Source organism: Elephantulus edwardii, unplaced genomic scaffold (assembly GCF_000299155.1).
Source record: "Elephantulus edwardii isolate Elephantulus edwardi_28Jun2011 unplaced genomic scaffold, EleEdw1.0 scaffold00213, whole genome shotgun sequence".
Lineage (NCBI taxonomy): Eukaryota > Metazoa > Chordata > Mammalia > Macroscelidea > Macroscelididae > Elephantulus > Elephantulus edwardii.
Window position 1 is genome coordinate 3,138,895 of NW_006399963.1, and position 27,141 is coordinate 3,166,035.

Sequence of the window (27,141 nt, forward strand, 5' to 3'; positions counted from 1 at the left end):
TTGAGTACTGTAGAATCAGAACTGACCCATGGCTGACCCTCTAATGGTTTTTCAGAGGCAGTTAATCACACAGGAGATTGTCCATCCTTTTCCCTGGGAATGGCTGGTGGCCTCGAATTGCATGTCTTTGGAATTGCAGTATAGCTTCTTACCACTAGGCTACTATGTGTGTGTTTGTATGTATATATGTGTATATATGCATGTGCATACATACATATATATACACATATAAGTACATATATACACATGTATATGTATACATATAAATACATACACGCATGTATATATGAAAGAAGAAGTTCAAGCTGCTCTGAAAGAATTGACAAAAAACAAGGTCCAGGAAATTATGGCATACCAATTGACATATTTCAACAAACAGACGCTGCCCTGGATGTGCTCATCAAGTTGTGCCAAGAGATCCAGAAGACTGCTACCTGGCCAAATGACTTGAAGAGACCTATATTTGTTCCCATTCCAAAGAAAGGTGATCTGACAGCATGGAGAAGTTATTGAAAAATATCATTAATATTACATGCAAACAATAGTCTGCTGAAAATTATCCAAAAAATGACTTTAACAGCACAGTAGACTGGATGTAGAAGAGGCCATGGTACTAGGAATATTATAGCTAAAGTTAGATGAATCTTGTCTTAAAGCAAGGAGTACCAGAGGAATGTTTATCTATGTTTCATTGACCATGCAAAGGTTTTCAACTGTGTGATTCACACAAACTGTGATTAACTCTGAGAAGAATAGGAATTCTAGAACATTTGATCATTCTTATGTGAAACCTATACTTGGACCAGGAGGCAGTCATCAGAACAGAGCAAAGGAAAACTGGATGGTTCAAAATTGGAAAGGGTGTACGCCAGGGATATGTCCCATCTCCACAACTTTTCAATTTATATGCAGAATGGGATTATCCAGGAGGCTGGGCTCTATGAGGAGAAATGTGGCATCAGCATTGGAGGAAGACTCATCATCAATCTGTGTTATGTGGATGACTCAACTCTGCTTGCTGAAACTGAGGAGGACTTGAAATGTTTGCTGCAGAAGGTCAAGGACTGCAGCCTTCAATACGGATTGAAGCTCAACAAGAAGAAAACAAAGAGTCTCACTGCTGAGATAATAGATGGTGAAGAGATTGAGATTGTAAACTGTTTCAGTTTGCTTGGTTCCACAATAAACACTCTGTGTACCAGCAGCCAGGAAATGAAAAGAAAAATGACATTGGGAAAGTCTGTAGTCAAAGACCTCTCGAAAGTACTGGAGAGCAACGATGTCAGTCTGGAAACTAAGATGCACCTGATAAAGGCCATAGTCTTTGCAATTACATTTTATGCATCAAAGAGGTGAATAATGACTAGAGATGATAGAAGGAGAATTGATGCTTTTGAGATGTGGTGCAGAAGTATTGAATACAGCATGGACTGCCAGGAGAACAAACAAATTTGTCCTACAAAGGGTGGCACCTGGCTGCTTCTTGGAGTCAAGGATTCTGATGCTTCATATGACATACTTTGGGCATGTTGCAAGGAGGGCTCAGTCCTTAGAGACGGCCATCATACTTGGGAGGGTGGAGGAGCAGTGAAAGAAAGGAAGATCCTAGACGAAATAGATTGACTCAGTGATGGGGTAAGTGCGTAGGTGTGTCAGAGACAATGAGATTGGCATGGTATAAAGCAAGATTTAGGGATATTGTAAATAGGAGTCATTATGAGTAGCAAGTGACTCAATGGCACACAACAACAAAACAAATTTAAGTAGTTGTTTTTATGTACCGTCGAGTCGCCTTCATGTCATAGCAAACCTATGTACAACAGCCTTAACTCCTGTGCCAATCTTACTGTCTCCAACACACCTACCCCATTACCCTAGTCACGAATCAATCCACCTCATAGAGGGTCTTCCTCTCCTACACTGTCCCTCCACTCTCCCAAGCATTATGTCCCTCTCCAAGGACTGGTCTCTCCTTACAATATGTCCAAAGTATGTAGACAAAGCTTCAGAATACTTACCTCAAAGAAGCAGCCTGGTTTAACCCTCTCTAGGATGAACTTGTTCATTTTCTTAGCAGCCCATGGTATATTCAACACTCTTCTCCAACATTACAGCTCAAAGGCGTCAATACTCTTTCTATCCTCCTTAGTCATTGTCCAGCTCTCTGATGCATAGCAAGTGATTGCAAAGACCATGGCCTATATCAGGCACACCTTAGTCTCCAGTGTGACACCATGCTCTTCAGTACATTGAAGAGGTTCCTAACAACAGGCTTCACAATTGCAATATGTCTTTTCATTTCCTGGCTGCTGGTGCCAAGAATGTTGACTGTGGAGCCAATCAATTAAGGCTGTTAACAATCTCAATCTCTTCATGATCCTTCCTGATGCTGCCAATTGGTCCAGTGATGAGAATCTTCGTCTTCTTGATATTACGCCTCAATCCATATTTAAGGCTGCAGTCCTTGACCTTCTGCAGCAAATGCTTCAGGTCCTCCTCAGTTTCAGCAAATGGCTGTGTCATCTGCATAATTCAGATTGTAGATGAATCTTCCTCCATTAGTGATGCCACACTTCTCATACAGCCCAGCCTCCCAGATAATCTATTCTGCATATAGGTTGAAAAGGTATGGAGATAGGACACATCCCTGGCATACACACACACACATACACATACATACATACACACACATACACACACACACATATATATATACACACACACACACATATATGTGTATCTATATCTCTCTATCATCTCCATCTCTATCATGGCTTGATGTTAACAAGCTGCACTGCCAACCCAATGGCACCTGATTTAAATTCACCAGTCTCTCTCTCTCTCTCTTTCTGTGTGTGTGTGTGTGTGTCTGTAAAAATCTGTTTATATATAAACTCTACATAAAAATGGGCTCGACCAAGCAGATATATGCACACCCATGTTTATTGCAGCTTTGTTCACAATAGCAAGGAGTTGGAAACAACCTAAGTGCCCATCAACAAACGAATGGCTAGAGAAGCTGTGGTATATTCGCACAATGGAATACTATGCTGCATTAAAAAACAAGGAACTCATGCAATATTATTCAAAATGGTTGACTCTGGAGAACATTATGCTGAGTGAAATATCCCAGTCACAAAAGGACAAATATTACATGATGCCACTGTTGTAGAATAGGACTGTCCTTGGGGTTGGGGAGAGACTGAGTAAGATGGGTTCAATAATGTATACTGCACTGAAACAGAGGAGGGAGAGAACCATCTAAAAGAGAGATGTAACTGGGTATTTCTGTCATCACAGGAGACTAGAGCGAGGGCTGCATGGTGGAGGGGACCTGGGGGAGTGTTTGTAAAACAATGAAAGAATCTTTTCTTTTACTTTTCCATAATTTTTGGACTCATGTACTTATAACTTGTTAGTCAAATTCGTGTCTTCTAGGTTGCAACACCCCCATGATACATCTTGAAGGATATGTACATGTACAGCCAAGCACAATCAATAAGAGTGCATCTGAATTCCAAAATCAATTTCCATAATAGTCTATGTGTTTCCTACTGCCAAAGGGGCCCTTTAGAGTAGTGAGAGAAGATCTTCACCCTGAAACCCACAGCGTCCCTTTTCAGCAGGAAGTAGCTAAGAGAATACGCCGTCCCCTTTTCCTTATGACTCAGGGTGAAGTCTCTCTCAGGGAGGAGTGATAGGCAAAGGATACACTGACAAAGAAGATTAATCAGAACTGGCTTTGACAAGCACTGTGGCATTTGGACAAGAACAAACTGGGAGGAGGGTAGAGAGAATAGTGCAACAATGAATGAGTGGAAGCCCAAAATCTCTGTAAATGTTTATGAAAATTAATAAAATATAATTATAGAAAGAAAAAAAAATTAAAAAAAAATGGGCTCGAATGTGTCAGATTGTGAGGATGGCACAAAACAGGACAAGATTCAGATGTGTTGTTCATAGAGTCACAGTCAACTGGAAAGCTGCTAACGTGTGTGTATGTGTGTGTGTGTGTGTAGTCCAGTTTGGAAAGTTGTCTGGAGCAGCCAGATTCTACAGAGGTTTGTTTTCTGGTTCTGGTGAGGTTTGGATGTGGAATGTTTACTCGCCATTGGGTGTGCTGATTGGATTTGGCCTACTATTTAAAAAGACATTTGGGCCCTCAGGGCTGCAGCTCTCAGGCCTGGTTTTAACTGTTCTTAGTCAAACATTTCTCTAAATGATATAGCACTAGTCTGTCCATTTGCTGTACAGAGGTAACTTGTGGTTGTTGTGAAGTTAAACACTGTGACACTGATGTGTCAACAAATATATATACACTGAAACCTGTCCTATCATGTGCCATCCTCACAATCTTTGACACATTTGAGCTTATTTCTGCAGGCACTGTGCCAATCCACCTAGTTGAAGGTCATCTTCTTCTTTGCCAACTCTCAACCTTCCAAGCATGATGTCATTTTCAAAAGACTGGACCCTCCTAATAACATGCCCTAAGTATGTGAGACAAAATTTCACCATCTTCTCCTTTAAGGAACACCCTGATTGCACTTTCTCCAAGATATCTTTGTCCTTTTAGCAGTTCATGGGATAGTTGATACTCTTCTCTAACATGATTCAAAGGCATCATTTATTTTTCCCTCATCCTTAGTCACTGCCCAACTTTCATATGCATATCAAGTAAACAATAAGACTATTGTTGTAATACTATGCTGCATTCAAAAACAAGTAACTCATGCAATATTCAAAATGGGTGACCCTGGAGGACATGCTGAGTAAAATATCTCAGTCACAAAAAGACAAATACTGCATGGTGCCACTGTTGTAGAATGGGACTGACATCAGGGTTGGGGTAAGACTGAGAAAAACTGGATAAATTGTATATACTGCATTGAAACAGATGAGGGAGAGAATAGTGTGAAAGCGATATATGATAGGGTATCAACCTGTATGCAGAACAGATTATCCGGGAGGCTGGGCTCTATGAGGAGAAATGTGGGGTCAAGATTGGTGGAAGATCTATCAACAATCTGCGTTATGTAGATGACGCAACCCTGCTTGCTGAAACAGAGGAGGACCTGAAGCGCTTGCTGGAGAGGGTCAATGACTGCAGCCTCCAATATGGATTGAAGCTCAATGTCAAGAAGACAAAGATTCTCACCACTGGACCAATTGGCAGCATCAGCATGGATGGTGAAGAGATTGAGATTGTTCACAGTTTTAGTTTGCTTGGCTCCACAGTCAACACTCTTGGCACCAGTAGCCAGGAAATTAGAAGACGTATTGCCATAGGAAAGTCTGCTGTTAGGGACCTCTGCAAAGTACAGAAGAGCAATGGTGTGTCTCTGGAGAATAAGGTGTGTCTGATACAGGCCATGGTCTTTGCTATCACTTGCTATGCATCAGATAGTTGGACAATGACTAAGGAGGATAGAAGGAGAATTGATGCCTTTGAACTGTGGTGCTGGAGAAGAGTATTGAGGGCACCATGGACTGCTAGGAGAACAAACAGATTCATCTTGGAAAGGGTCAAACCGAGCTGCTCCTTGGAGGCAAGGATTCTAAGGCTCCGTCTAACATACTTTGGACATGTTGCATGAGAGACCGGTCCTTGGAGAGGGACATCATGCTTGGTAAGGTGGAAGGACAGCGCAGAAGGAGAAGGCCCCCTATGAGGTGGATTGATTCAATGACTGGGGTAATGCGCATGGGTGTATCGGAGACGGTGCGGTTGGCACAGGACAGAGCAGAGTTTAGGGATGTTTTACGTAGCGTCGCTATGAGTCGCAAGCGACTCGACCGCACGTAACAACAACAACATTATGGCTATCACAAGAGTCCAGAATTAAGGTTGCATAGTGGAGTGCACTCGGGCATGGGGGGTGGGGGTGGGGAAAGGGTGAGAGAGGGGTGGGCAGGGGTATTGTATACCAATGAAGGAGTTTTGCTTTTCGAAGAGAGGAGTGAACTGGGGTGGCAGGTGGGGGAAGACAGGGGAAAAAAGTGCAACAATGAATAAATGGAGATCCAAAATCTCTGTAAATGTTCATTAAAAGTAATAAAGTAAAATTTTTAAAAAAGACTATTGTTTTAATCAGACACACCTTAGTCTTTCAACTAACACTGCTGCTCCTCAGCATCTTTGAACAGTCTTTAATAGACGATTTCACCAGTGCAATAAAATAAAGACCTTAGAACTGATGGAATATGCATTAACACATTTCAACGGATTCAGCCTTCGATGTGCTCACCATTTTGTGCAAAGAAATTTGGAAGTTACCTAGCCAGCTGATTGGAATTGCTCCATATTTGTTCTCACCACCTCTAAAAAGTGGGAATTATCAAACAAAACCTCTAATATCACACTCAAGGAAAATCCTGCTAACGATTTTACAAAAATTTCTAGAACAGTTGTGATGTTAGTACTTTTGAAAATGGCTTTTCTAGCCATTACCTTAGCCCCTTCTGGGAATGTGCTCTTCAGCTGCCTCAGCTCCAAGTACTTGGTTCTCCTTTGACCAATATCTTCTACATCATCAACAGCTATGGGGTCAACATAAGAGGGAGAGCTTGCCAGACTGAAGAGATATGATATTGCTACAAGGTGTAGCCTGATGGAGTCTTGTAAATGGAGCTGAAGTTAATGGTTTTGCTTGCTGGACAATTGAAGGTACAGTTGGTTTGTGACTGCCATGAGATAAAGATTGCTGAATGACTAAAGAAACTCAAGGCTTTTTGCATTTGTATTGCGGGACTGAACCTGGTAGCATATCTGATCTTGTAGCTATTAGTCTGTGTCTGTACATGTTATTGATAGGAAGAGTTCCCATTTATGGAGTTAGTAGATATCAGAGTTGGCTTTCTCCAACCTGAATTTGCTTCTTTTCAATTGCTATCAAAGTGGTGGGATGTGTTGCAATTGCTCCAGATTCATAGAAAGCATGGGATTTTGTAAATTTAGAACTTGGAAATATGTACAGCTAAAATGTTTACTGTCTGTTGCTACAAACTGGGGGAGAAAGACCAAAAGTTTACTTTTTCTGCTACTAAAATGCAAAGAGCAGGAGAAGGATGGGCAACCTACTCTTGTGTGGTTAACTGCCTCAGAAAACCCACTGGTGGGTCACCTATGGGTCAGTTCCAACTTAATGATACCTAACAACAATAAAAAAATGGAAAGAAAAGTTGAGAAGCAACTTTATGGCCTTAGACAAAAAGGTAGAAGATAAAGATGAAATTGTAAATTTCTTTAAAAGTCTATGTATTGAGGTTCCCCATCCTATGTTGTAATGTTAGGATGTATTACAAAAATGATTAAAATTTTTGATAATTTAATGTTAGGATATGTTGTAAAAATCACCAACGTTTTTGTTTCTTTAACTCTACTGCATGTAGTAAGATGTATTGGGTATTATAATAATGAGATGTAATTTAGAAGAAGAATATAAGCCTACTTTCAGTTAAGTGCTTAATTAGATATATGAAAAGGGAAAATTTGCTCTACATGAATGTTTGTTGAAGGCAGTAGAATTTTAAAGAAAACATCAGGCTTTGACTGGGAAAAGATTAAGCCCCACTCAGTACTCTGAGGGGAGCTAAATTTGAAAGAAGACAAGTAGACAAAGAGAGACTTTGCCAATGCACTGAGGCATGGTAAAACTGGTGCCTGGACAAGTCCCTTCCTGGAGTTTAAAGTTAAAGGAAGTTCGATGTGTGAACTACAAGAAGCTGTACTGCAATCCCAGAGGTACACAGTTCAAATCCACCTGATGCTCTGCCAAAGAAGGAGGGGAAATTTCCCTCCTGTACCAGTCAGATCTGATTTGACGGTACACGCACAATAAATAAATTTTTTTTTAAAATGTGAACTCCTGAGTTTGCTGCAGATGCCCATTTAAACCTAGCCACAGATGTCTAGAAATGAGTTGACCACAAACAACCCAACCAGATGAAGAGAAAATACTTCATTCTGTGAGCTAGTGTCGATTACTATTACCAAATGATTTGTTTTATTTATAGATGTGGATGCTTAAAGCTACAACTGTAATAGAAGATTCTTCAAAGAAAAAGGTATACTTTTTTATTCAGCTTATGGGTTGAATAAGAATGAATAAATCAGAAATTGTCTACTATGGTTTTGGCTTAAATTTGGATTTTTTAGCCATTACTTTACCCTTCTCTGCTCTCCAGGAAACTTAACTATAGACACATGGTCTTTCAAATCATCAACAACTGTGGGACTAGGATGAGAGAGAGAGAGAGCGTGAACTTCCCACACTGAACAGAAAGACTTGAGGAGACTGAAGCAAGATCTTGTTGAGAGTGAAACTCTAGTGACAAGACCCTGGTGTTTGTGGTGGAGACACTGTGGAGTTGCTGTGGAGAAACTGTGGTAAGGTGTAACCAGAGAAGCCTTGAGATAGAGGTCACAGTTAAAAGTTTTTGCTGTTCTTGTTAATGACTGAAGGAAAAGCTGATTAACTGCTCTGAGGCAAACCTTGCTGGATGACTGAGGAAACCAGAGGCTTCTTGTGTTTGTGTTGCTGAACTGAAATCAGAACTTTTACTAAGAAATTGTGTTTTGTTTTCTTGATTTTTTTATTGGTTTGCTTACAAAGTTCATATATATTGTGTTTCACAATATTCTTCACTCAAATTGTGTTTCACACAATCATTCTCATGCATTATGTTTTACAAAATTAATCATCATTTGACCTTGTCCATCATTACCCTGTCTTTTGACCCAGATCCTTCCCATTTCCTTCCCCTCCTCCCTTCACCCACCAAATGGTCCAACCCTATGGATTTGCCCCTATGCATCTTCACCCCTTCAATACCACTGCTTCCCTTCTTGAGCTCCCGTACATGTTTTGCTAGTCATCCTTCTATTTTTTTACAGAAATTATCTATATAGTATTTATCCTATGAGATGGAGATAGTTCACTCAGCATAATGTTCTCCAGTCTCTCTTAAGTTATGTAGTATTTTTCAAAATTGTTGCTCCTGACAAACTGGAATCAAACATAGACAGCCTAGTCTATGGTAAAAAAGACTGCCCAAAGCAGCCAGAAATGCACAGTTTGGAGAGGATAAAATTGATGAATGCGACCGTCTAAAGATTAAATCCATGTGTACATGAAAAACATTTTCCAACAGGGTGAAAAGAAAACCACTGACTGAGAACAAACATTTAGCAATACCATCTCAGACAAGGCTGTCATAGCAAAAGTTTGAATCCTACAGGGCCTCCACAAGAAAAATACTGATAACACAATTAGAAAATTATCAAAAGACATAGACTTTTCACAGACAGAGGAAGATACTCAGTGGCCAACAGACATATGAAGAAATGCTAAAAATCAATGGCAACAAGAGAGATGCAAATCAAAACTACAATAAGATAACCATCTTATTCCACAAGCAGTTGCAAAGTTTAATAGGACAGCAAGTAATAAATGTTGGAGAGGATTTGGAGATATAGGAACTCTTGTACACTGTTTGTAGGATTGTAAAATGGTTTAGCCACTCTGGAAAGCAGTTTGGCATTTCCTCAAAAAGATGAACATAGAAAATCCCATATGACCCAGCTATTCCACTGCTTGGAATACACTTCAAGAAAATTAGAACTGAGGCACAAACGGAGATTTGTTCACCAATGTTCATAGCAGTGTTATACACCATAGCAACAACATGCAAACAATCCAAGTATGCAACCACAATCAAATGGATTGAGAAATTATGGCACAATCACAGGATAGAATACTATACATCACATAGGAGCAATGACTTTGAAAATCACTACCTAACTTGAGAGGGTCTGGAGGGCATCTAAGTGAACTAACTTAGTAACATAAGGAAAAATACTGTATAATACAATTATTGTAGAAATAGAAAGATAACAAGTAAAACTTGTATGAGGACCTAAAGGGGAAGAGTAAGATCAGAAATGTGAGGATGGGAAAGAGGGGTAATCATAGGATCGTACAATTTGATGAGTAGAGGAAAGGGAGGGTAAAGGAAATGGGAAATCTCTGGTGTGAAAAACAATGCTTATAAACTTCATAGATAAACCAGTTTAAAATAAAAATTTTATTTTAAAAATCCTTTTGAAAATGGCTTTTTTAGCTGTTGCCATAGTCCTCACTGGGGACATAGTCTCCAGCTGCTTCAGTTACAGACACATAGTTCACCATGGCCTGTACCAGACGCACCTTAGTCACCGAGAGAGATCATTGCTCTTCAGTACTTTGGAGAGGTCCCTAACAGCAGACTTTCCCATCATAATATGCCTTTTAATTTCCTGGCTACTGGTGCCAAGAGTGTTGACTGTGAAGCCAATCAAACTAAAGCTGTGAACAATCTCAATCTCTTCACCATCCATCCGGATGCGGCCAATTGGCCCAGTGGTGAAAATCTTTGTCTTCTTGACATTGAGCCTCAGTATTGGAGGCTGCAGTCTTTGACCCCCTGCAACAGGTGCTTCAGGTCCTCCTCTGTTTCAGCAAGCAGGGTTGTGTCATCTGCATAACACAGATTGTTGATAGATCTTCCACCAATCTTGACCCCACATTTCTCCTCATAGAGCCCAGCCTCCCAGATAATCTGTTCTGCATACAGATAGAAAAGGTATGGAGACAGGACACATCCCTGGTGTACACCCTTCCCAATTTTGAAACATGCAGTGTTTCCTTGCTCTGTTCTGACAACTGCCTCCTGGTCCAAGTATAAGTTTCTTATTAGAACAATCAAGTGTTCTTGGGATTCCCATTCTTCTCAGAGTCAGCCATAGTTTGTTATGATCTACACAGTCAAATGCCTTTGCATAGTCAATGAAACACAGATAGACATTCCTCTGGTATTCCCTGCTTTCAGCCAAGATCCATCTAACATCAGCTACAATATCTCTAGTACCACGACCCCTTCTAAACCCAGCCTGGACTTCTGTCAGTTCTCTGCTGATGTGCCGTTCCAGTCATTTTTGGATAATCTTCGGTAGAATCTTGCTTGCATGTGAAATCAGTGAGATTGTGCTGTAGTTTCCACAATCAAATAGTATACTTTAAATATGTGAAATTTACTATATATCATTCACAGCTTAATAAAGCACTTAAAAAATTTGAATGACATTAAAATTGTATTTCTCAATTACACTAGCCATTTAGGAAATCCTGAACAGTTCATATGAGGATAGTGCTACCATGTTACAAAATACATATATTTATGCTGGATGGATATCCTAACTTCAATGCATGCATACATTTTTAATATATATACTAGAAAGATGTTTACCTTTGTTTTATTGTCTATGAAAAGGTATTCAACTCTATGAATCATGAAAAATTGTGGATATGACATTGTAAAGAATAAGAGTTTTAGAACACTAAATGAACATATCGAATATATATAAATATATACCAAGATGTGATCTTTTGAACAGGGGGACACTACCTGGGTTAAAATCAGAAAAAAAAAGTCAAAAACCATGTTGTCTTCTTTCACCATACTTATTCAAACTATATACTAAGCAAACTACCTGAAAATTGGGGAAAAATATTAACTGTGCTATAGCATGTCAGAAGAACAAAGAGATCTGAAAGAAGATATATATATCTCACTCTTTTACTCATGCATTAACAGTGTTGTCAGGTCTCATCAGCAGGGAATGCTTCCAAAAGTTTCATCCTACCCTACTCTGACTACAGTCAATTTGTATGATATATTCAGATCTGAGTAATATAGACATGACCTTTTGTACTGTTGCTTTTATTGTGTGCCATTGAGTCAGAACTGACCCATAGCTGACCTTACAATGGGTTTTCAGAGGCATTTAATTGCAGGGAGGAGACTACCTATCCTTATTCTGCAAAGCAACTGGTGGATTCAAACTGTGTGCCTTCTTTTGTATTAAGATGTGAGATCTTTTGTTGGGGGTAGGAGATAAACAAATTGCAGTACTGACTCTATTAATCCACTGCATTGCCCAAATCAAACTTAAGCCATTGCCATAGAGTCTCTTCTGACTCATGTGTTTCAGAACAAAACCACTCTGTAGAGTTTTCATGGCTACAATCTTTGTGGAAACATATTGCGACCATGGCAGTGCCAGGTATTTTTTAACTATAAGTCTTTAGGCTAACGGTCATGCACAAACTGCACAAACTGCCACAAGTGACCTGTTAACATTACTCGCTCTAACTCAATAAAATAATAATGCAATAAAATCAGAATTGACTCATAACTGATACTTCAGTGACTAAATCACACAGGAAAAGACTGCCCATCTTTTCTCTCCTGGAACTGCTGGTGCATTTGAACCACCAGAGAGACACCACCTTTGGGTGAGTAGCACTGCTCTCTATGGATTATGCTACTCACAGAATTGAAATCATCATGTGCTTAGTACACTAGAAGCTTCTTTCTACAAATATTTTAGCCAGTGGTCATAAGTGTCATTGAGAGGCAGCTCCCCTGGACATGGAATTCAGTCAGCATGAAAGGAAGAGAGTGGGGTTCAAGGTTAGGCTCAAGGTATTTTCTTGTTCAAGCCTGTACAGTGAGCTGCTAGCATGAAGATTAGACCTAAGACTTGGAGTTGATTTGCTGCAGCAGCCAGCATTTCATTCCCTTATGCAGTGGTCAACTGAGTAGATGTTGCAACAAATCAAAAGGAGAACTAACACAAAGGAGCTCTGACGTCACCTTGAGTAGGTCCAGTTTCAGCTGCAGCTCCCCTTGTGTAGATGAGCACAAGGCACCCACAACAATGCTCATATATTCCTCTGCATTGATGACAGACAGCTGCTCCAGGATGGCCAGTGAAGGTCCACGGTAGTAGTCCTGGTCCAGAAAGATCTTTATAAAGGGCACCATACCATGGTCTTTCAAGACAACTGCAGAACAGAGAGTGTGGGTTGGAGACGCAGACCTAGTGCTTTCTCTTAATATTTTCAAAATATGTTTTACTACACTTTTTGTCTTCTAATCTTTAGTAAAATTTTTGAAGCTATGTTCACCACTAATATGAGAATTAGAAACTGGAGCTTAAATTTTAAAAGCAAAATAACTTTCTTTCCACTGAAAATTGTAGGGTTGGGGGGTTTTGTAGGGTTTTTTTTATATGTACTTTAGGTAAATGTTAATTTTATGTGCATCAAACACTTTTTCCCTTTTGTGGTTTTATTCTTGGCAGAGTGCATTATGTGTTGAGCTGCTAAAAGAAAGGTCAGGGGTTCAAATCCACTACCTGTTCCTTGGGAGAACAATGCGGCAGTCTCCTCTTGTAAATATTTATAACCAGATGAAAGATCAATGAGTCTGAATGGCCAGTGGGTTTGGATCTTGGTTCGGTTGATCAGAGATTTTCATTTTAATACAGTCAGATGTATCCACTTTTTAAAACATCATCTTTAAAAAATAGTTCCCTACTTTGATAAAGACATGTGCGATATTCTTTTCAGAATGTCATTGTTTAGACTTTTTTTCTTTTATGTTATTACTCATTTTAATGAACATTTACAAAGATTCTGGAAGTTTTAAACCACAAAAAAGTTAGTATTTCAAAGGAAGCTAAATAATACAAAGTTCTCATCAATATTTCTTTGCTTTGATTTCTCCTAATTCATAGTGTGAAAATTTTGTCTTTTCTCTGCTAAAATAGTTTTGGAAAGGAAGCCAAACTTTAAGTTAAGAACTCCTAGGTTTTTGAGGAGAGAAAATTAGAGATATCAGACTTGTAGTACATTTGGCTGAATGGATCCAACAGTTTCTTGTCAAGGATTGGTATTTAGAGTACTCAGAAGTGGAGTAATAAGTAAGAAGAAACTGGGTCCTTCAAGTGGCCAAGTATGAATTTGAATAGATGACTTAACTCCTTGAGGTAGGATTTCTCTAAGAATGGGCCAGGTAGAACCAACATGGAAATCACTTGGAAGTCTCTTTAGAAGCAGATTCCTGAACTCTTTCTTGTTATATTGCTATTTAAATCACTGGAAGTGAGACCTAGAAATAGGCATTTTAACCAGAACCTCCAGTGAATCCTTTGTTAAAGATCTTCTGACATAATGAAAGAGTAATTTTCTACCTTTATGGACAAAAACCTCTCAAATTACCAAGTTCACTAAAGTGATTTTGTTGATACTGTTTTGTTATTATAATATTTCATATGTAATATACATACATATATATATGTGTGTGTGTGTGTGTGTATGCTAAAGAATTTTTTTTTCAAAGATGTAGCTTCCAAGTGCATTATGGGCATTATGGGCATCAAAATTCTATTTTCTAGAAACTACTAATTTTCTTTGCCCATAACTTACTCCTGAGACTTTTTTTTAAGTACCCATAGGTGCAGCAGAATATTAAAACATATTTTTCTTGAAAAGGGGCACTTTGTGATGTCACCTATTTAGGAAATGGTATATAAAGTACAGTCTTTTCACCTCCAGTATTACCCAGCAGACTTAGAAGTGAAGAGTAAATCAAGGTGAATATACCAGAGTGCTGATGATCCCTGAACTTCCCCCAACAAGTAAATGATGCTGGTCAGAGTATTGGTTCATCCACAGATAAAGCTTCTGAATACTATATAAATACATAACCAGGGAATTGTTCATGTTTCCTCAAACAGTAACAACGCATATTTGGCACTATCCTTACCTGCATTCCGAATGGAACCTTCAAGAAGTGTGCTCACAGTCCTCAGCATCAAGCAAGTGAGTTCTTTTTCTGAGTCTTGAATGTCAAGGGTGGACTCTGTGTTTCCTGTCATATTTAAGTAACAACAAAAAATGAAAAAGGTAAGCCTTTATGAACTATAATATGTATGATGATTTGATTCAAATCCCTGACCTCCTTCTTGTTGTTGTTGTTGTTATGTGCCATCGAATCACTTGAGACTCATAGCGACCTATGTACAAGAGCCCTAAATGCTGTTCTATCCTGTGACAACCTCACCATCTCAAACACACTCATTCCCACCACTCCACTCACAGAATCAATCCATCTCATAGAGGGTCTTCTTCTGCACAGCCCATCCACTCGCCCAAATATGATGTCCCTCTCCAAGGACCAGTCCCTCCTTGCAACAAGTCCAAAGTATGTCAGACAAAGCTTCAGAATCCTTGACTCCAAGGAGCATTCCAGCTTCGCCCTCTCTAGGACAAACCTGTTTGTTCTCCTAGCAGTCCATGGTATATTCAACACTCTTCTCCAGCACCACAGCTCAAAGGCATCAATTCTCTTTCTATCATCCCTATTCACTGCAAAAGTCTCCAATGCATAGCACGTAATTGCAAAGACTATAACCCGGATCAGGCACACCTTAGTCTCCAGGCTGACGTTGATGCTCTTCAGTATTCTTAAGAGATCCCTCACAGCTGACTTTCCCAATGCAATTTGTCTCTTTATTTCCTGGCTGCTGCTACCAAGAGTGTTGACTGTGGAACCAAGTAAAATAAAAATGTTAACTATTTCAATCTCTTCACCATCCATACTGATGCTGCCAATAAGCACAATAGTGAGAATCTTTGTTTTCTTGATGTTGAGCTTCAATCCATATAGGAGGCTGCAGTCCTTGACCTTCTCTGCAGCAAACGCTTCAGGTCCTCCTCAGTTTCAGCAAGCAGGGTTGTGTCACCTGCATAACACAGGTTGTTGATGATTCTTCCACCAATCCTGATGCCACATTCCTCCTTGTACAGCCCAGCATCTTGGATGATCTGTTCTGCGTACAGATTGAAAATGTATGAAGACAAAATACATCCCTGATGGACCCTCTTCTTGATTTTGAACCATGTAGTGTCTTCTTGTTCTGTTCTGATGACTGCCTCTTGGTTCAAGTGTAGATTTCTTATAAGCACAATCAAATGTTCTGGGATTCCCATTCTTCTCAGAGTCAGCCATAGCTTGTTGTGATCCACATAGTAAAAAGCCTTTGCATAGTCAATGAAGCACAGATAGTTATTCTTCTGGTATTCTCTGCTTTCTGCCAAGATCCATCTAACTAACATTAGCTATAATATCCCTAGTACCATGACCTCTTCTAAATCCAGCCTGCACATCTGGTAGTTCTCTGTTGACATATTGTTCCAAACGGTTTTGGATAATTTTCAGCAGGATCTTGCTGGCATGTGATATTAATGATATTGTTCGATAATTTCCACACTCTGTTGGCTTACCTTTCTTTGGAATGGGAACAAATATAGATATTTTCCAGTCAGTGGGCCAGCTGGCTGTCCTCCAGATTTCTTGGCACAACTTAGTGAACGCATCCAGCGTGGTGTCTGTTTGTTGAAATAAATCAATTGGTATGCTATCAACTCCTGGAACCTTGTTTTTCGTCAATTCCTTCAGAGCAACTTGAACTTCCTCCTTCATCACCATAGGCTCTTACTCATATGTTATTTCATGAAATTCCTCTGTGTCATCCAATTCCTTCTGATGCAGTGACTCTGTGTACTCCTTCCATCTTCTTTTGATACTTTCTGGATCATTTAACATTCTACCTAAACTATCTTTAAGTACTGCCACCTGTGACTTGAATTTGTTTTTCAACTCCTCCAGCTTAAGAAACACTGAGCGACTTTGGCCCTTTTGATTTTCTGACTCCAGCTCTCTGCACATTTCATTATAGTATCTTGCTTTGTCATCCCAAGCTACCTTTTGAAATTTCCTGTTCAGCTCTTTGATTTCTTAGTGTCTTCCTTTAGCTTTGGCTTCTCAAGTCTCTAATGCAATACTCAGAGTCTCATCTGACATTCATCTTGGTCTTTTCTTCTTTTTCAACCTTTGTAATGATCTTTTGCATTTTATTTTTTTTAACTTTAAAATAGTTCCTTTATTTGTTACAAAGATGAAGAACAATATCTATGATAGCATAGTCTTACTTTTGGAGAATCACCATAATAAAAATACCACTTTCCTTTTGTTTTGTTTTTTTATCATTGTTTCTTTTTTAAATTTTATTAATTTTAATGAACATTTACAAAGATTTTGGATTTCCATTCATTCATTGTTGCACTATTTTCTCTACCTCCCCTCCAGCTCATTCCTCTCCTTTATTCCCCCCTTGAAAGTCTGTTTTAATTGTCCCATTGCCACAGTGCTTGCCAAAACCAGATCTTTTACATTCTTCATGGGCAGTTTTCTTGATATCCTCACAGAGCTCGTTTGGTCTACACTCATTGGTGTTCAAGGCCTCAAACACCTTTTTTTTTATGTTTTCCTAAGAAAACATGACTCTAATATTTTGTTTCCATTATTTGGAACTGTACATTCTAATTCACATGATATAACCTACTATCCCAAACAAGAGTGGTTCTCCAACATGAACACTTATTGCTAAAATGCACATTTCTTGGCTCTGTCTTTGGTATTTTGGCTCAGTTTTTCTGGAAAGATCTGAGAATGTGCATTTTTAACCAGCTTCCAGGGCATGGTGCTAGTCAGAGGACCATGCTTCCTTTACTGGAAACCTGAAATCCTGCTTCCTTGATTCTCACAACTGGGCTAAATGGCAGCATCATGATAGATGGTGAAGAGTTGGAGATTATTAACAGCTTTAGTTTGCTTGGCTCCACAATCAACACTCTTGGAACTCACAGCCAGGAAATTAAAAGATATATTTTGATGGGAAAGTCTGCTCTCAGAGACCTCTCTAAAGTACTGAAGAGCAAGGATTTCAATATGAAGGCTAAAATGTGCATGATCCAGGCCATAGTCTTTGCAGTTACTTGCTATGTATCAGAGAGCTGGACAATGACTAGGGACAATAGAAGGAGAGTTGCTGTCTTTGAGCTTTGGTGCTGGAGAAGAATATTTATTATACCATGGACTGAAAGGAGAGGAGAACAAACGGGTTCATCCTAGAGAGGGTGACACCAGGCTGCTCCTTGAAGGCAAGGATTATAAAGTTTCATCTGACATACTTTGGACATGTTGCAAGGTGGGATCAGTCCTTGGAGTGGGACACCATGCTTGTGGAGGGACAGCACAAAAGAGTAAGACCTTCAATGAGATGGATTAATTCAGTGACTGGAGTAATGGGTGTAGGTGTGTCAGAGACAGTAAGATTGGAACAGGATAAAGCAGGGTTTAAGACTGTTGTACATAAGATTGCTATGAGTTGCAGGTGACCCTATGGCACATAAAAACAACAACATTTTATAGTTTCTTATTCACACCTGGGGGGTGGGGTGACCTGGAAGCTCATGCTTGAGTCAAAGCAGATGTCTCCACTGGATCTACGTGGGCAGAGCCATGTTTCCTGTGCTCAACACTGAATTGCAATGCCAAAAAGTGACTGACATAAAAAAACTCTACATATATTTGAGTAATAAATCAGTGAATGAATGTGTAAAAGTAAACCTTACTAACTAGGAAACAAAATATGTAAGAAACAATAAAAATATTTAAGAATAGAAAGCATAAATTAAGTCTATAAACATCATTTCACCAAGAAGTATCATTTTTTTCTGATACTAGCCATAGGTTTGGTATTAGATTCTTACCAAGTCAATATTAGTCTATGATATGTACTGAATTATGTGCCTTAACATTTATATTGTGATTCTTGACATCTATGTCAGTGGTTTAAGAAAGTTAAAAGGGAAAAACTCACTCAGCAATTCTCAAGCTGAAGGAACTAAAGAACAAATTCAAGCCTTGAGTTGCAATATTGAAGGATGTTATGGGCAAAATCTTAAATGATCCAGGAAGCATTATTATAAGAAGATGGAAGGACTACACAGAGGCACTGTACCAAAACAACAACAACAACAAAATTGACTGACATGGAATCATTTAAGGAAGTAGCATATGATCAAGAATCAATGGTAATGAAAGAAGTTCAAGCTATAAAGTCATTGGCAAAAAAGCAATGCCTCAGGAAGTGGTGGTTTATCAATTGACATAATCAAACAAACAAATGTAGTCCTGGGAGTGCTCACCAATTTGTGTAAAGAAATCTGGAGGACAGCTTCCATATTTATCCCCATAGTCTAAAAAGTCTCTCTCTACTCTGGAAGTCAGCTAGCTAAACAACAACTCTAAAAAGATGATCTAAGAAAATGTGGAAATTGTCAAAAAAGATCACAATATCACATACAAGCAAAATCTTGCTGATGATTATTTTAAAATATCTGCATTAGTACATAGACAGAGAATTGACAGAAATTCAAACTTGACTTAGAGGAGGCTGTGGCACCAGAAATGTCGTTACTAATGTCAAGTATATCTTGGCTGACAGCACAGAGAGTACCAGAAGGATGCCTATATTTGTTTTATTGACTACGCAAAGGCACTTGAATGTGTGGATAATAACAAATTACAGCTAAAATTGGGAAGGATGAGTATCCCACAATACTTAATTGTGCTTGTGCAAAACCTAGAGCTAGACCAAGGAGGTGCTAACAGAGCAAAGGAACTGCAACAATGAATGAATGAATATCCAACTTTTTTGTAAACTTTAATTAAAATCACAGAACAAAACAGAAATTCAGAACACACCTTTCTCCATACTTATTCAATCTGCAAACTGAACAGATCATTTTAGAAACTGAACTTTATGAAGAGGAACATGACATCAGAATTTTGCAGATGACAAAATCTTCCTCACTGAAAGCGAAGAGGATTAGACACTTGCTGCAGAAGATTAAGAACTATAGCCTTTTTATAACAGTGGTATTATACAGTATTTGTCTTTTTGTGACTGAGATATTTCACTAAGCATAATGTCCTCCATGGCCACCTATTTTGTATATTTCATGAGTTCTTTGTTTTTTTTAGTGCTGCATAATATTCCATTGTGTGAATACACCACAGCTTCTCTATCCATTCATTTGTGATGGGCACTTGGGTTGTTTCTAACTCTTTGCTATTGTGAACAAAGCAGCAGTAAACATGGGTGTGCATATATCTGCTTGGATGACGGTTCTGTTTTATGTAGGGTATATTTTCAGTAGTGTAATTGCTGGGTCAAAAGGCATTTCTATTTCCAACTTTCATTACTGTCAGGGGGGTTGGAGGGAACTAAGAAAAGAGGGGATAAATAGTGTACATGGCATTGTCCATTTCAATGCTCATAAATAATGTACATGGCATTGAAATGGACAAGGGAGAGAACTGTATAAAAGGAATATATGATCAGGTATTATTGGTGTGACAAGAGTCCAGAATAAGAGATGAATAGTAAATTGGCCTGGAGGTGGGGGATTGTATAACAATGAAAGAACTTTTTTTATAAAGAAAAAATAAACTGGGGGGAGGGGGCAGGGAGGAAAATGCACAACAATGAATGAATGAAAATCCAAGTTCTTTATAAACTTACAATAAAATTTCAAATTAAAAAAAAAAGAAAGGGAGGGGGAAAGAACTACAGCCTTCAATATGGATTATATCTCAACATCAGAAAAACAAAATTCCTCACCATCTGGCCAACAGATAACATACTGATAGATGGAGAAAAGATTGAAGTTGTCAATGATTGTGTTAATCCACAATTAACATCTTTGGTACCAGCAATCAAGAAATCAAAAGATGTGTTAATCTAGGAAAATCTTCTGTTGAGGATAACTCCATAATGATAAAGAGCAATAATGCAGGTTTAAAGACTAAGATGTGTCTGAACCAATCCATGGTCTTTCCAATAACTTTCTATGTCTCTGAAAGTTGACAATGGCTAAGGATGTCAGAAGAAGAATAAACGTCTTTGAGTTGGGATATTGGAGAAGAATATTGATTATACATGGACTGCTAAGAGAACAGATAGTTCTATCATTGAGAAATGAAACCAGGATATGCTTGGAGGCAAAGAGGGTGAAACTCCATCTCACATACTTTGAGCATGTTGTAAGAAGGGGCCAGCCCTTGGAGAACATCATACTCAGAAAGGTGGAATTTCACTGTAAAAGAAAAAGACCAATGACAAGATGGACTGACACAGTGACTGTAACAGTGAGTTCAAATGTGTTGGAGGTGGTGAGAATGTAACAGAAGAGGGCAAGGTTCAGAGTCATCGTTCATGCATACTCGACAGAGGGAAACCACAAGAAACCAAGAAAATCATCACTTTTCTCTTTCGTGTTTGAAATTCAGTGGATAGGAAGGTTTCCAAACTTCACATGAAATTTCTAGTGTGGCATTAACGTACTTGCCTGATAGCAAAGTTCAGAGATTCAAGTCTACCTAGAGTCACTATGGAAAGACCTTGCAACCTACTTCTCACACAATAGTCCTTGTAAACTTTCTTGAGCACGGTTCTCATCTGACATACATCAGGTTACCATGAATTGGAGTTAATGTGGAGACAGCTTGTTATTGGGACCATAAGAGTTACAGAGCCCAAGCTAGCACTGTTGCCTGGTTAAGAAAGGCCCTGAACCCCTGCAGAAAGGACTGAGGTCTCTAAAGCTGAGAGGCAAGGATTAAGCTGAGAAACAGGGCAAAGGTAAGGGTGAGGAGGTATTGCCAAGGAGCCACAGAATACAGCCCAGGAGGCACACAGTGTCTGGCCAAGATGCAATCCTGGTAAGCCCAGACTGCAGGGAAGACCATGAGGCTCTAACTGTATCAAGTGAACAAGGAAGCTGCACTCTGACAAACTTTGCCAAGCCTCAGAAAGCCCCAGGCCCTCCCAGCTCACTTCCCTTTCTGTCATTGAGGCCCTTCAGGCTTCTCTGCTACTCCATATCTATATATCCAGTTGATATCCTGGGCTGGAGATGTCACTGTCCAAGAAGCCCGTTTCAAGTAGCACATACTTAACTTACTTTGAGATGAAATACATTAGGTTATAAAACATAAGACAGCCCCTTGCTCTCTACCACTCAGGAGTAGCTCTGAAAAGCTCATGTACCCTCTGCAGGATAACTTCTTTAGCCCTTTCAGTACCCAATCCATGAATAGTCATTATCTCTTCTATGCTAACATTTTCAGGGGGTATGGAGACCCAGAGCTGACCTACACTAACCCCCTCGCTTCTGTCCCAACTCCCTCCTGACACCGCTCACCTGATTTCCTCATGATCTTGGCTCGCTTCCGCAGCTGGGCTAGTAGCAGGCCCAGGAGTCCTGAGTCCCGGAAGATGTCAGTGAAGAATGGGTCCCCCCCTGCAATCCGGTGGATACTATGCAGGGCCACAAGGCTGCAGGATGGGTCTAGGCTCTCTTTGACCAAAGTCTGAACCTTCTGTAGGATTTCATGGGGAACATAATATAGCTCAAACACCAGCATCTCCAGCAGCTGGAAGAACTGTGTCTGCACCGGGGCTGGCTTCAAATGTAAGAGCTCTACAAACCGTGAGATGGGTTGGAGGGTCCACTCCAGAAGGAAGAAGTTGCGTGTGTTCCACACCCACATAGTTCTGATTGCTGACAAGATCCGTGAGCAGAGAAGAGGGTTACTGGTTTTGTGGAAGACATTCTGCAGGACTTGAAAAGCTTGAAGATTCTTAATAGTTGCCCCTGAGAGCAAAAAAAAAAAAAAAATAATCACGTTGTTGGTCATTTTTCCAACCTATGTATAGAAACTAAGAAATTACATTAGAAATGTCTATTGGTTGAGTGGTAAAGAGTTGTACTTCCAGCCTGAAGGCAAGAAGATCAAATTCACCAGCAGCCCTGTTGAAGAAAGATGAGCTATCTCTTGTGCAATTTACAGTCTCTGAAAACTGCTGAAGAGTCATCTATGGTTGGTTCCAACTAGGCAGACCATAAAAACAACAACACACCACGCCTAGAGATAACTGTCAACACTCAGGATATAAACAAGGCTAAAGCTACACTATCTGATGAAACAGTTGAGATATAACTGATGTGAATTAAGATATTAAGATGTGCTGTAGAGGGCTGCACTCCAATCCTAGTACCACATTCTTCTTCTTAAAATTCAGCCTCCAAATTATCTGTTCAGCATAAAAATTGAAAAGATATGGAAACACATCATAAGAATTGGAGGAAGATTCATCAAAAACCTGCATTGTGCAGATGACACAACCTTGCTCACAGAAACTGAGAAAAACTTGAAGCATTTACTGAAGAAGATCAAGGACTGCAGCCTTCAATATGGATTGCATCTCAATAGCAAGAAACCAAAGATCCTCACCACCGGGCCAAGAAGCAGCATCATGATGGAGAAATGATTCAGGTTATTAATGATTTTATTTTGCTTGGATCCACAATAAATACTTGTGGCACCAGCAGTCAGGAAATCAAAAGATAGATTGCACTGGTAAAATTTACTGTCAAGGACCTCTCTAGAGTACTAAAGAACAATGTCAGTCTAGAGAATAAAGTGCACCTGATCCAGACCATAATCATCTCAGTTGCTTGTCATGAATCTGATGTACAATGAATAAGGATGACAGAAGAACTGATGCCTTTGAGTTGTGGTGCTAGAGAAGAGTATTAGACATACCATATCATGGACTGCCTAGAGAACACACAGATCTGTCCCTGAAGAGATTGGAACCCAGTTACTCCTTAAAGGCAGGGATTTTGAAACAATGTTTTACATACTTTGCGCATGTTACCAGGAGGGACTAGTCCTTGGAGAAGAATGTCATGCTTGAAATGGTAGAAGGCCAATGCAAGAGAGGAAGATCCTGGATAAACTGGATTGACACAGTGGCTGTGGAAATGAGGTCAGGTGTGTAAAAAAATGGTGAGGTTGGCTCAGATAGAGCAAGGTTCAGAGGCATTGTTCCTTGTCACTATGAATCATAGTTAGCTTGATGACACATACCAACGATTACAACAACATGGATAGCTCTACAGATATGGTCAAACTGATTCCTAGGTAAATCCATGTTTATGGTTTTGTTTTGTTTTGTTTTCAAAAACAAAGGCGTGCCTTTTAAGGTGTTGAAAAAATCATTTGCAATGAATTCATTGGACAAAATTCTATCATTGTATCCCCAGCCTAATTTCTGTCAACAAGTCCAATTTTTTAATTACCAATTCTTTTCCTTTGTTTCCAACCTTTGTATTCCAGTCACCAGTTATTACTAATATGTTTTAATTTTATGTTCAATAAGCTTCAAGCTGCACAAATTGGTAGAAATCCTCAATTTCTTCATCTTTGACTGTAGTGTTTGTTGTGCATACTTAGAGGTTTCTGTTGTCATTTCTACAACTGAGTCAACTCTTATTTGTTGTACACATGTATACACAACACATCTGAACTTGAACTGGTCTGCACCATCCTCACAATCTCTGATATGCTCCAACCCACAGTTACAATCACTCTGCCAATCCATCACTTTAAGGGTCTTATTCTCCTAAAGCTTTTTCCAAGGATTGGTCCCTCCTGAAAACATACTCAAAGTATATGAGATGAAGTTTCACTCTCCTTGCCTGTAAGGAACACCATGGTTACACTTCCTTCAGCAGAGATATGTTTGTTCTTTTAGAAGCCAATGGGATGGATATGCACTAATCTCCAACACCAAACTTAAGTCTTCAATTCTTCGGTCATCCTTACTCATTATCTAACTTTCAGATACATAAGAAGAAATTGAAATACTATGGCTTGGACCAGGCACCCTTTAGTCTTAAAACTGACATCTTTGATATTTAGCACTTTAGAAAGGCCCTTGGCAGCATATTTTTACTAATGCAATACTTCTTTTGATATCTTTGCTGCTATTACCATCAGTACTGATTGTGGATCCATGTAAAGCGAAAGTGTTGCCAGCTTCAAGCTTTTCTCCATCTATCATGATGTTGCCTATTAGTCCAACAGCAAGGATTTTTGTTTTCTTGATGCTGAGATGTAATCCATATTAAAGGCTGTGATGTTTGATCTTCTGCAGCAAGTGTTTCAAGTTTTAACTTTTGCAACTAAGAGTGTGTCATCTATACAAGGCAGGTTGTTGATGAGCCTTTCTCTAATCCTGATTTCACATTATCCTTCATATAGTCCAGCTTCTCAAGTTATTTATTCAGAATACACACTAAACAGGTATGGAGAAAGGATACAACCTTGATGTACATCTGCCCTAATTTTAAAACATGCAGTGTTCCCTTGTTCTGTAAAGATAACCACTTCTTTGTCTATGTATATTTCATATAGTTACATATAGCTTCAAATTGTTTACATATGGTTTCATATGGTTACAATTAAGTGTTCTGGGATTCCTATTCTTCTCAATATTATCCATAATTTGTTATGATCTACATAGTCAAATCCATTTGAATAGTCAGTCAAATGCAAGAAAACACCTTTCTGATTGTCAGTGCTTTCATCAAGATCCATCAGACATCAGCAATGATATGTGCCCTTGTGCCATGGCCAATTCTGAATCCCATTTGAATTTCTGGCAATTTCCCATTGATGTATTGTTTATTGAAAAGCAAAAGTTGGAAACAGAGAAGAAGGACTGGAAGTTGGGGAAAATGGGCTTGATGACAGAAATCAGGCTAGAGATTTAATGCCAGAATTTTTGTACAATCAGTTATTTCTTCATTGCAAATACCTTTTCAAAAACAAGTAGGAACTATGTACATGGACCTCACATGATGGACTACACAAGAATTGGTTTCACTATATGTGTGGAAATAATTGCTTAATGTCAGCAGTGAAAAAAGATCACAGGCTGGCTGTGAAGTTGTCTATAGGAATATAAAAATATATGTGGATATATTTAATATATCCATTGAAGACACAGATTTGAGTACTTCAGATATAAGTGAGCAGCCTCCAACTGTTTTTCCAGGTCTGACAGCTCGAGACCATAATCTTGTGGGACAATTCAGTCAACTGGCATAAGTATTTCACAAAAAATAATTATCTGCATTCTGCCCAGCAGAGTGTTTTTGTCTGAGGTCTTTCGAAGCCTGTGAGCACCATTATAAGTCACAAATATTAGTCTCAAGAGGAGTAAAATAGTAAGAAGGTCACCAGAAACTCAGAGAAGATATAAACCTAGCTGAGCACAACCTAACCTATCCTGAGGATAGAAGGATTAATTGTGTCTGGCTATACTGCTGATCATTCTTACTGGGGACACAACAGGAGATTCCACAAAGAACTCTATCTATTTATATTACTATGTATCACTCACTCACTCATTGCTTGTAAACAGAAACAAACTCATAGCTGACCCTCTAGTGAGTTTTCAAAAGCTTTAAATTGCATAGAAGATGCTGGTAGATTTCAACTACTGGAAGGGTGCTGTCTTTGGGTTAGCAGTGCAGCTCCGTCAGAAATAAACCACCAGAGCTCCCATGTATATAATCACCCTTTAGAAAAATAGCAGAGGGGCACCACAAAAGAAAGGATATTGCCCCTAATATAGGTGATTTGATTAAAAATTGTAGTATGAGATCAAAAGGTTAACAATTACTTGCAAGCAAAGATGAGAAGATAAGGGGACAGTGAAACACAATACTATAAATATAATGAGCAGAATACAATTAAAGACAATATTGACACACTGTGATGAATGTTACTAATGCAACTAACTGATAAGTGTGGAAATTGTCAAATGGGAACGTATTCTATGTATAAATTTACACTAAGGCTTAAATAAAACATTATTTTAAAAACATGCATCTGGGGCTCAAACTTTATTTTCATTAGGTAGCTCTGGACTAGAGGATTTTTTTCTCTCTCTCTCAATTAAAATCAAGGAATGTTTAAAAATTTCTAAGCAAATTCAGTTTCATATCTGGAAAACTGTATAAACAAAAATATTTTCTCTGTGAAGTTTCTTAAGGAACCCAAGTAGAGTGTGCCCTTCCCTCTCAAAATTATTACTCTGATATTTTTATTGACGTGTGTGTGCTGTGTGTTCAGTGTATGTTTGACAGTCTCTATAGAAAGTTATTGACAACAGACAACTGGTTAGTCCACGTCAGCATCTGACACTCAAGTGGTTGGTGCATGGGAAGTATCAATATATGTCAATTGAGTTTTTCAGTCAGTAAGTAGCTGTCAAGGACCTCTCCAAAGTGCTAAAGAGAGGGAGTGTAAAATGGTGCAACCCCTGTGGAAAGGGTATGGCGCTTTCTCAAAAAGTTGCAAATAGAGATACCATTTGACTTCGCAATACCACTACTGGGAATATACACAGAAGAGACCATAACTGACACCCAAGCAGATATATGCACACCCATGTTTATTGCAGCTTTGTTCACAATAGCAAGGAGT

At 39.0% G+C, this 27,141-nt stretch overlaps 1 protein-coding gene across 1 annotated transcript in view; it reads right to left on the reverse strand.

The window, feature by feature from the left end:
- Positions 1-27,141, reverse strand: part of WDFY4 (WDFY family member 4) — a 704,682-nt gene that overhangs the window by 542,344 nt on the left and 135,197 nt on the right. Inside the window, exons 8-10 of the mRNA XM_006897732.1 lie at positions 22,002-22,454; positions 14,653-14,757; positions 12,697-12,887 (exon numbers count right to left, since the gene is read on the reverse strand). Coding sequence (XP_006897794.1) covers positions 12,697-12,887; positions 14,653-14,757; positions 22,002-22,454 — 749 coding nt within the window. The remainder of the gene's footprint in view (positions 1-12,696; positions 12,888-14,652; positions 14,758-22,001; positions 22,455-27,141) is intronic.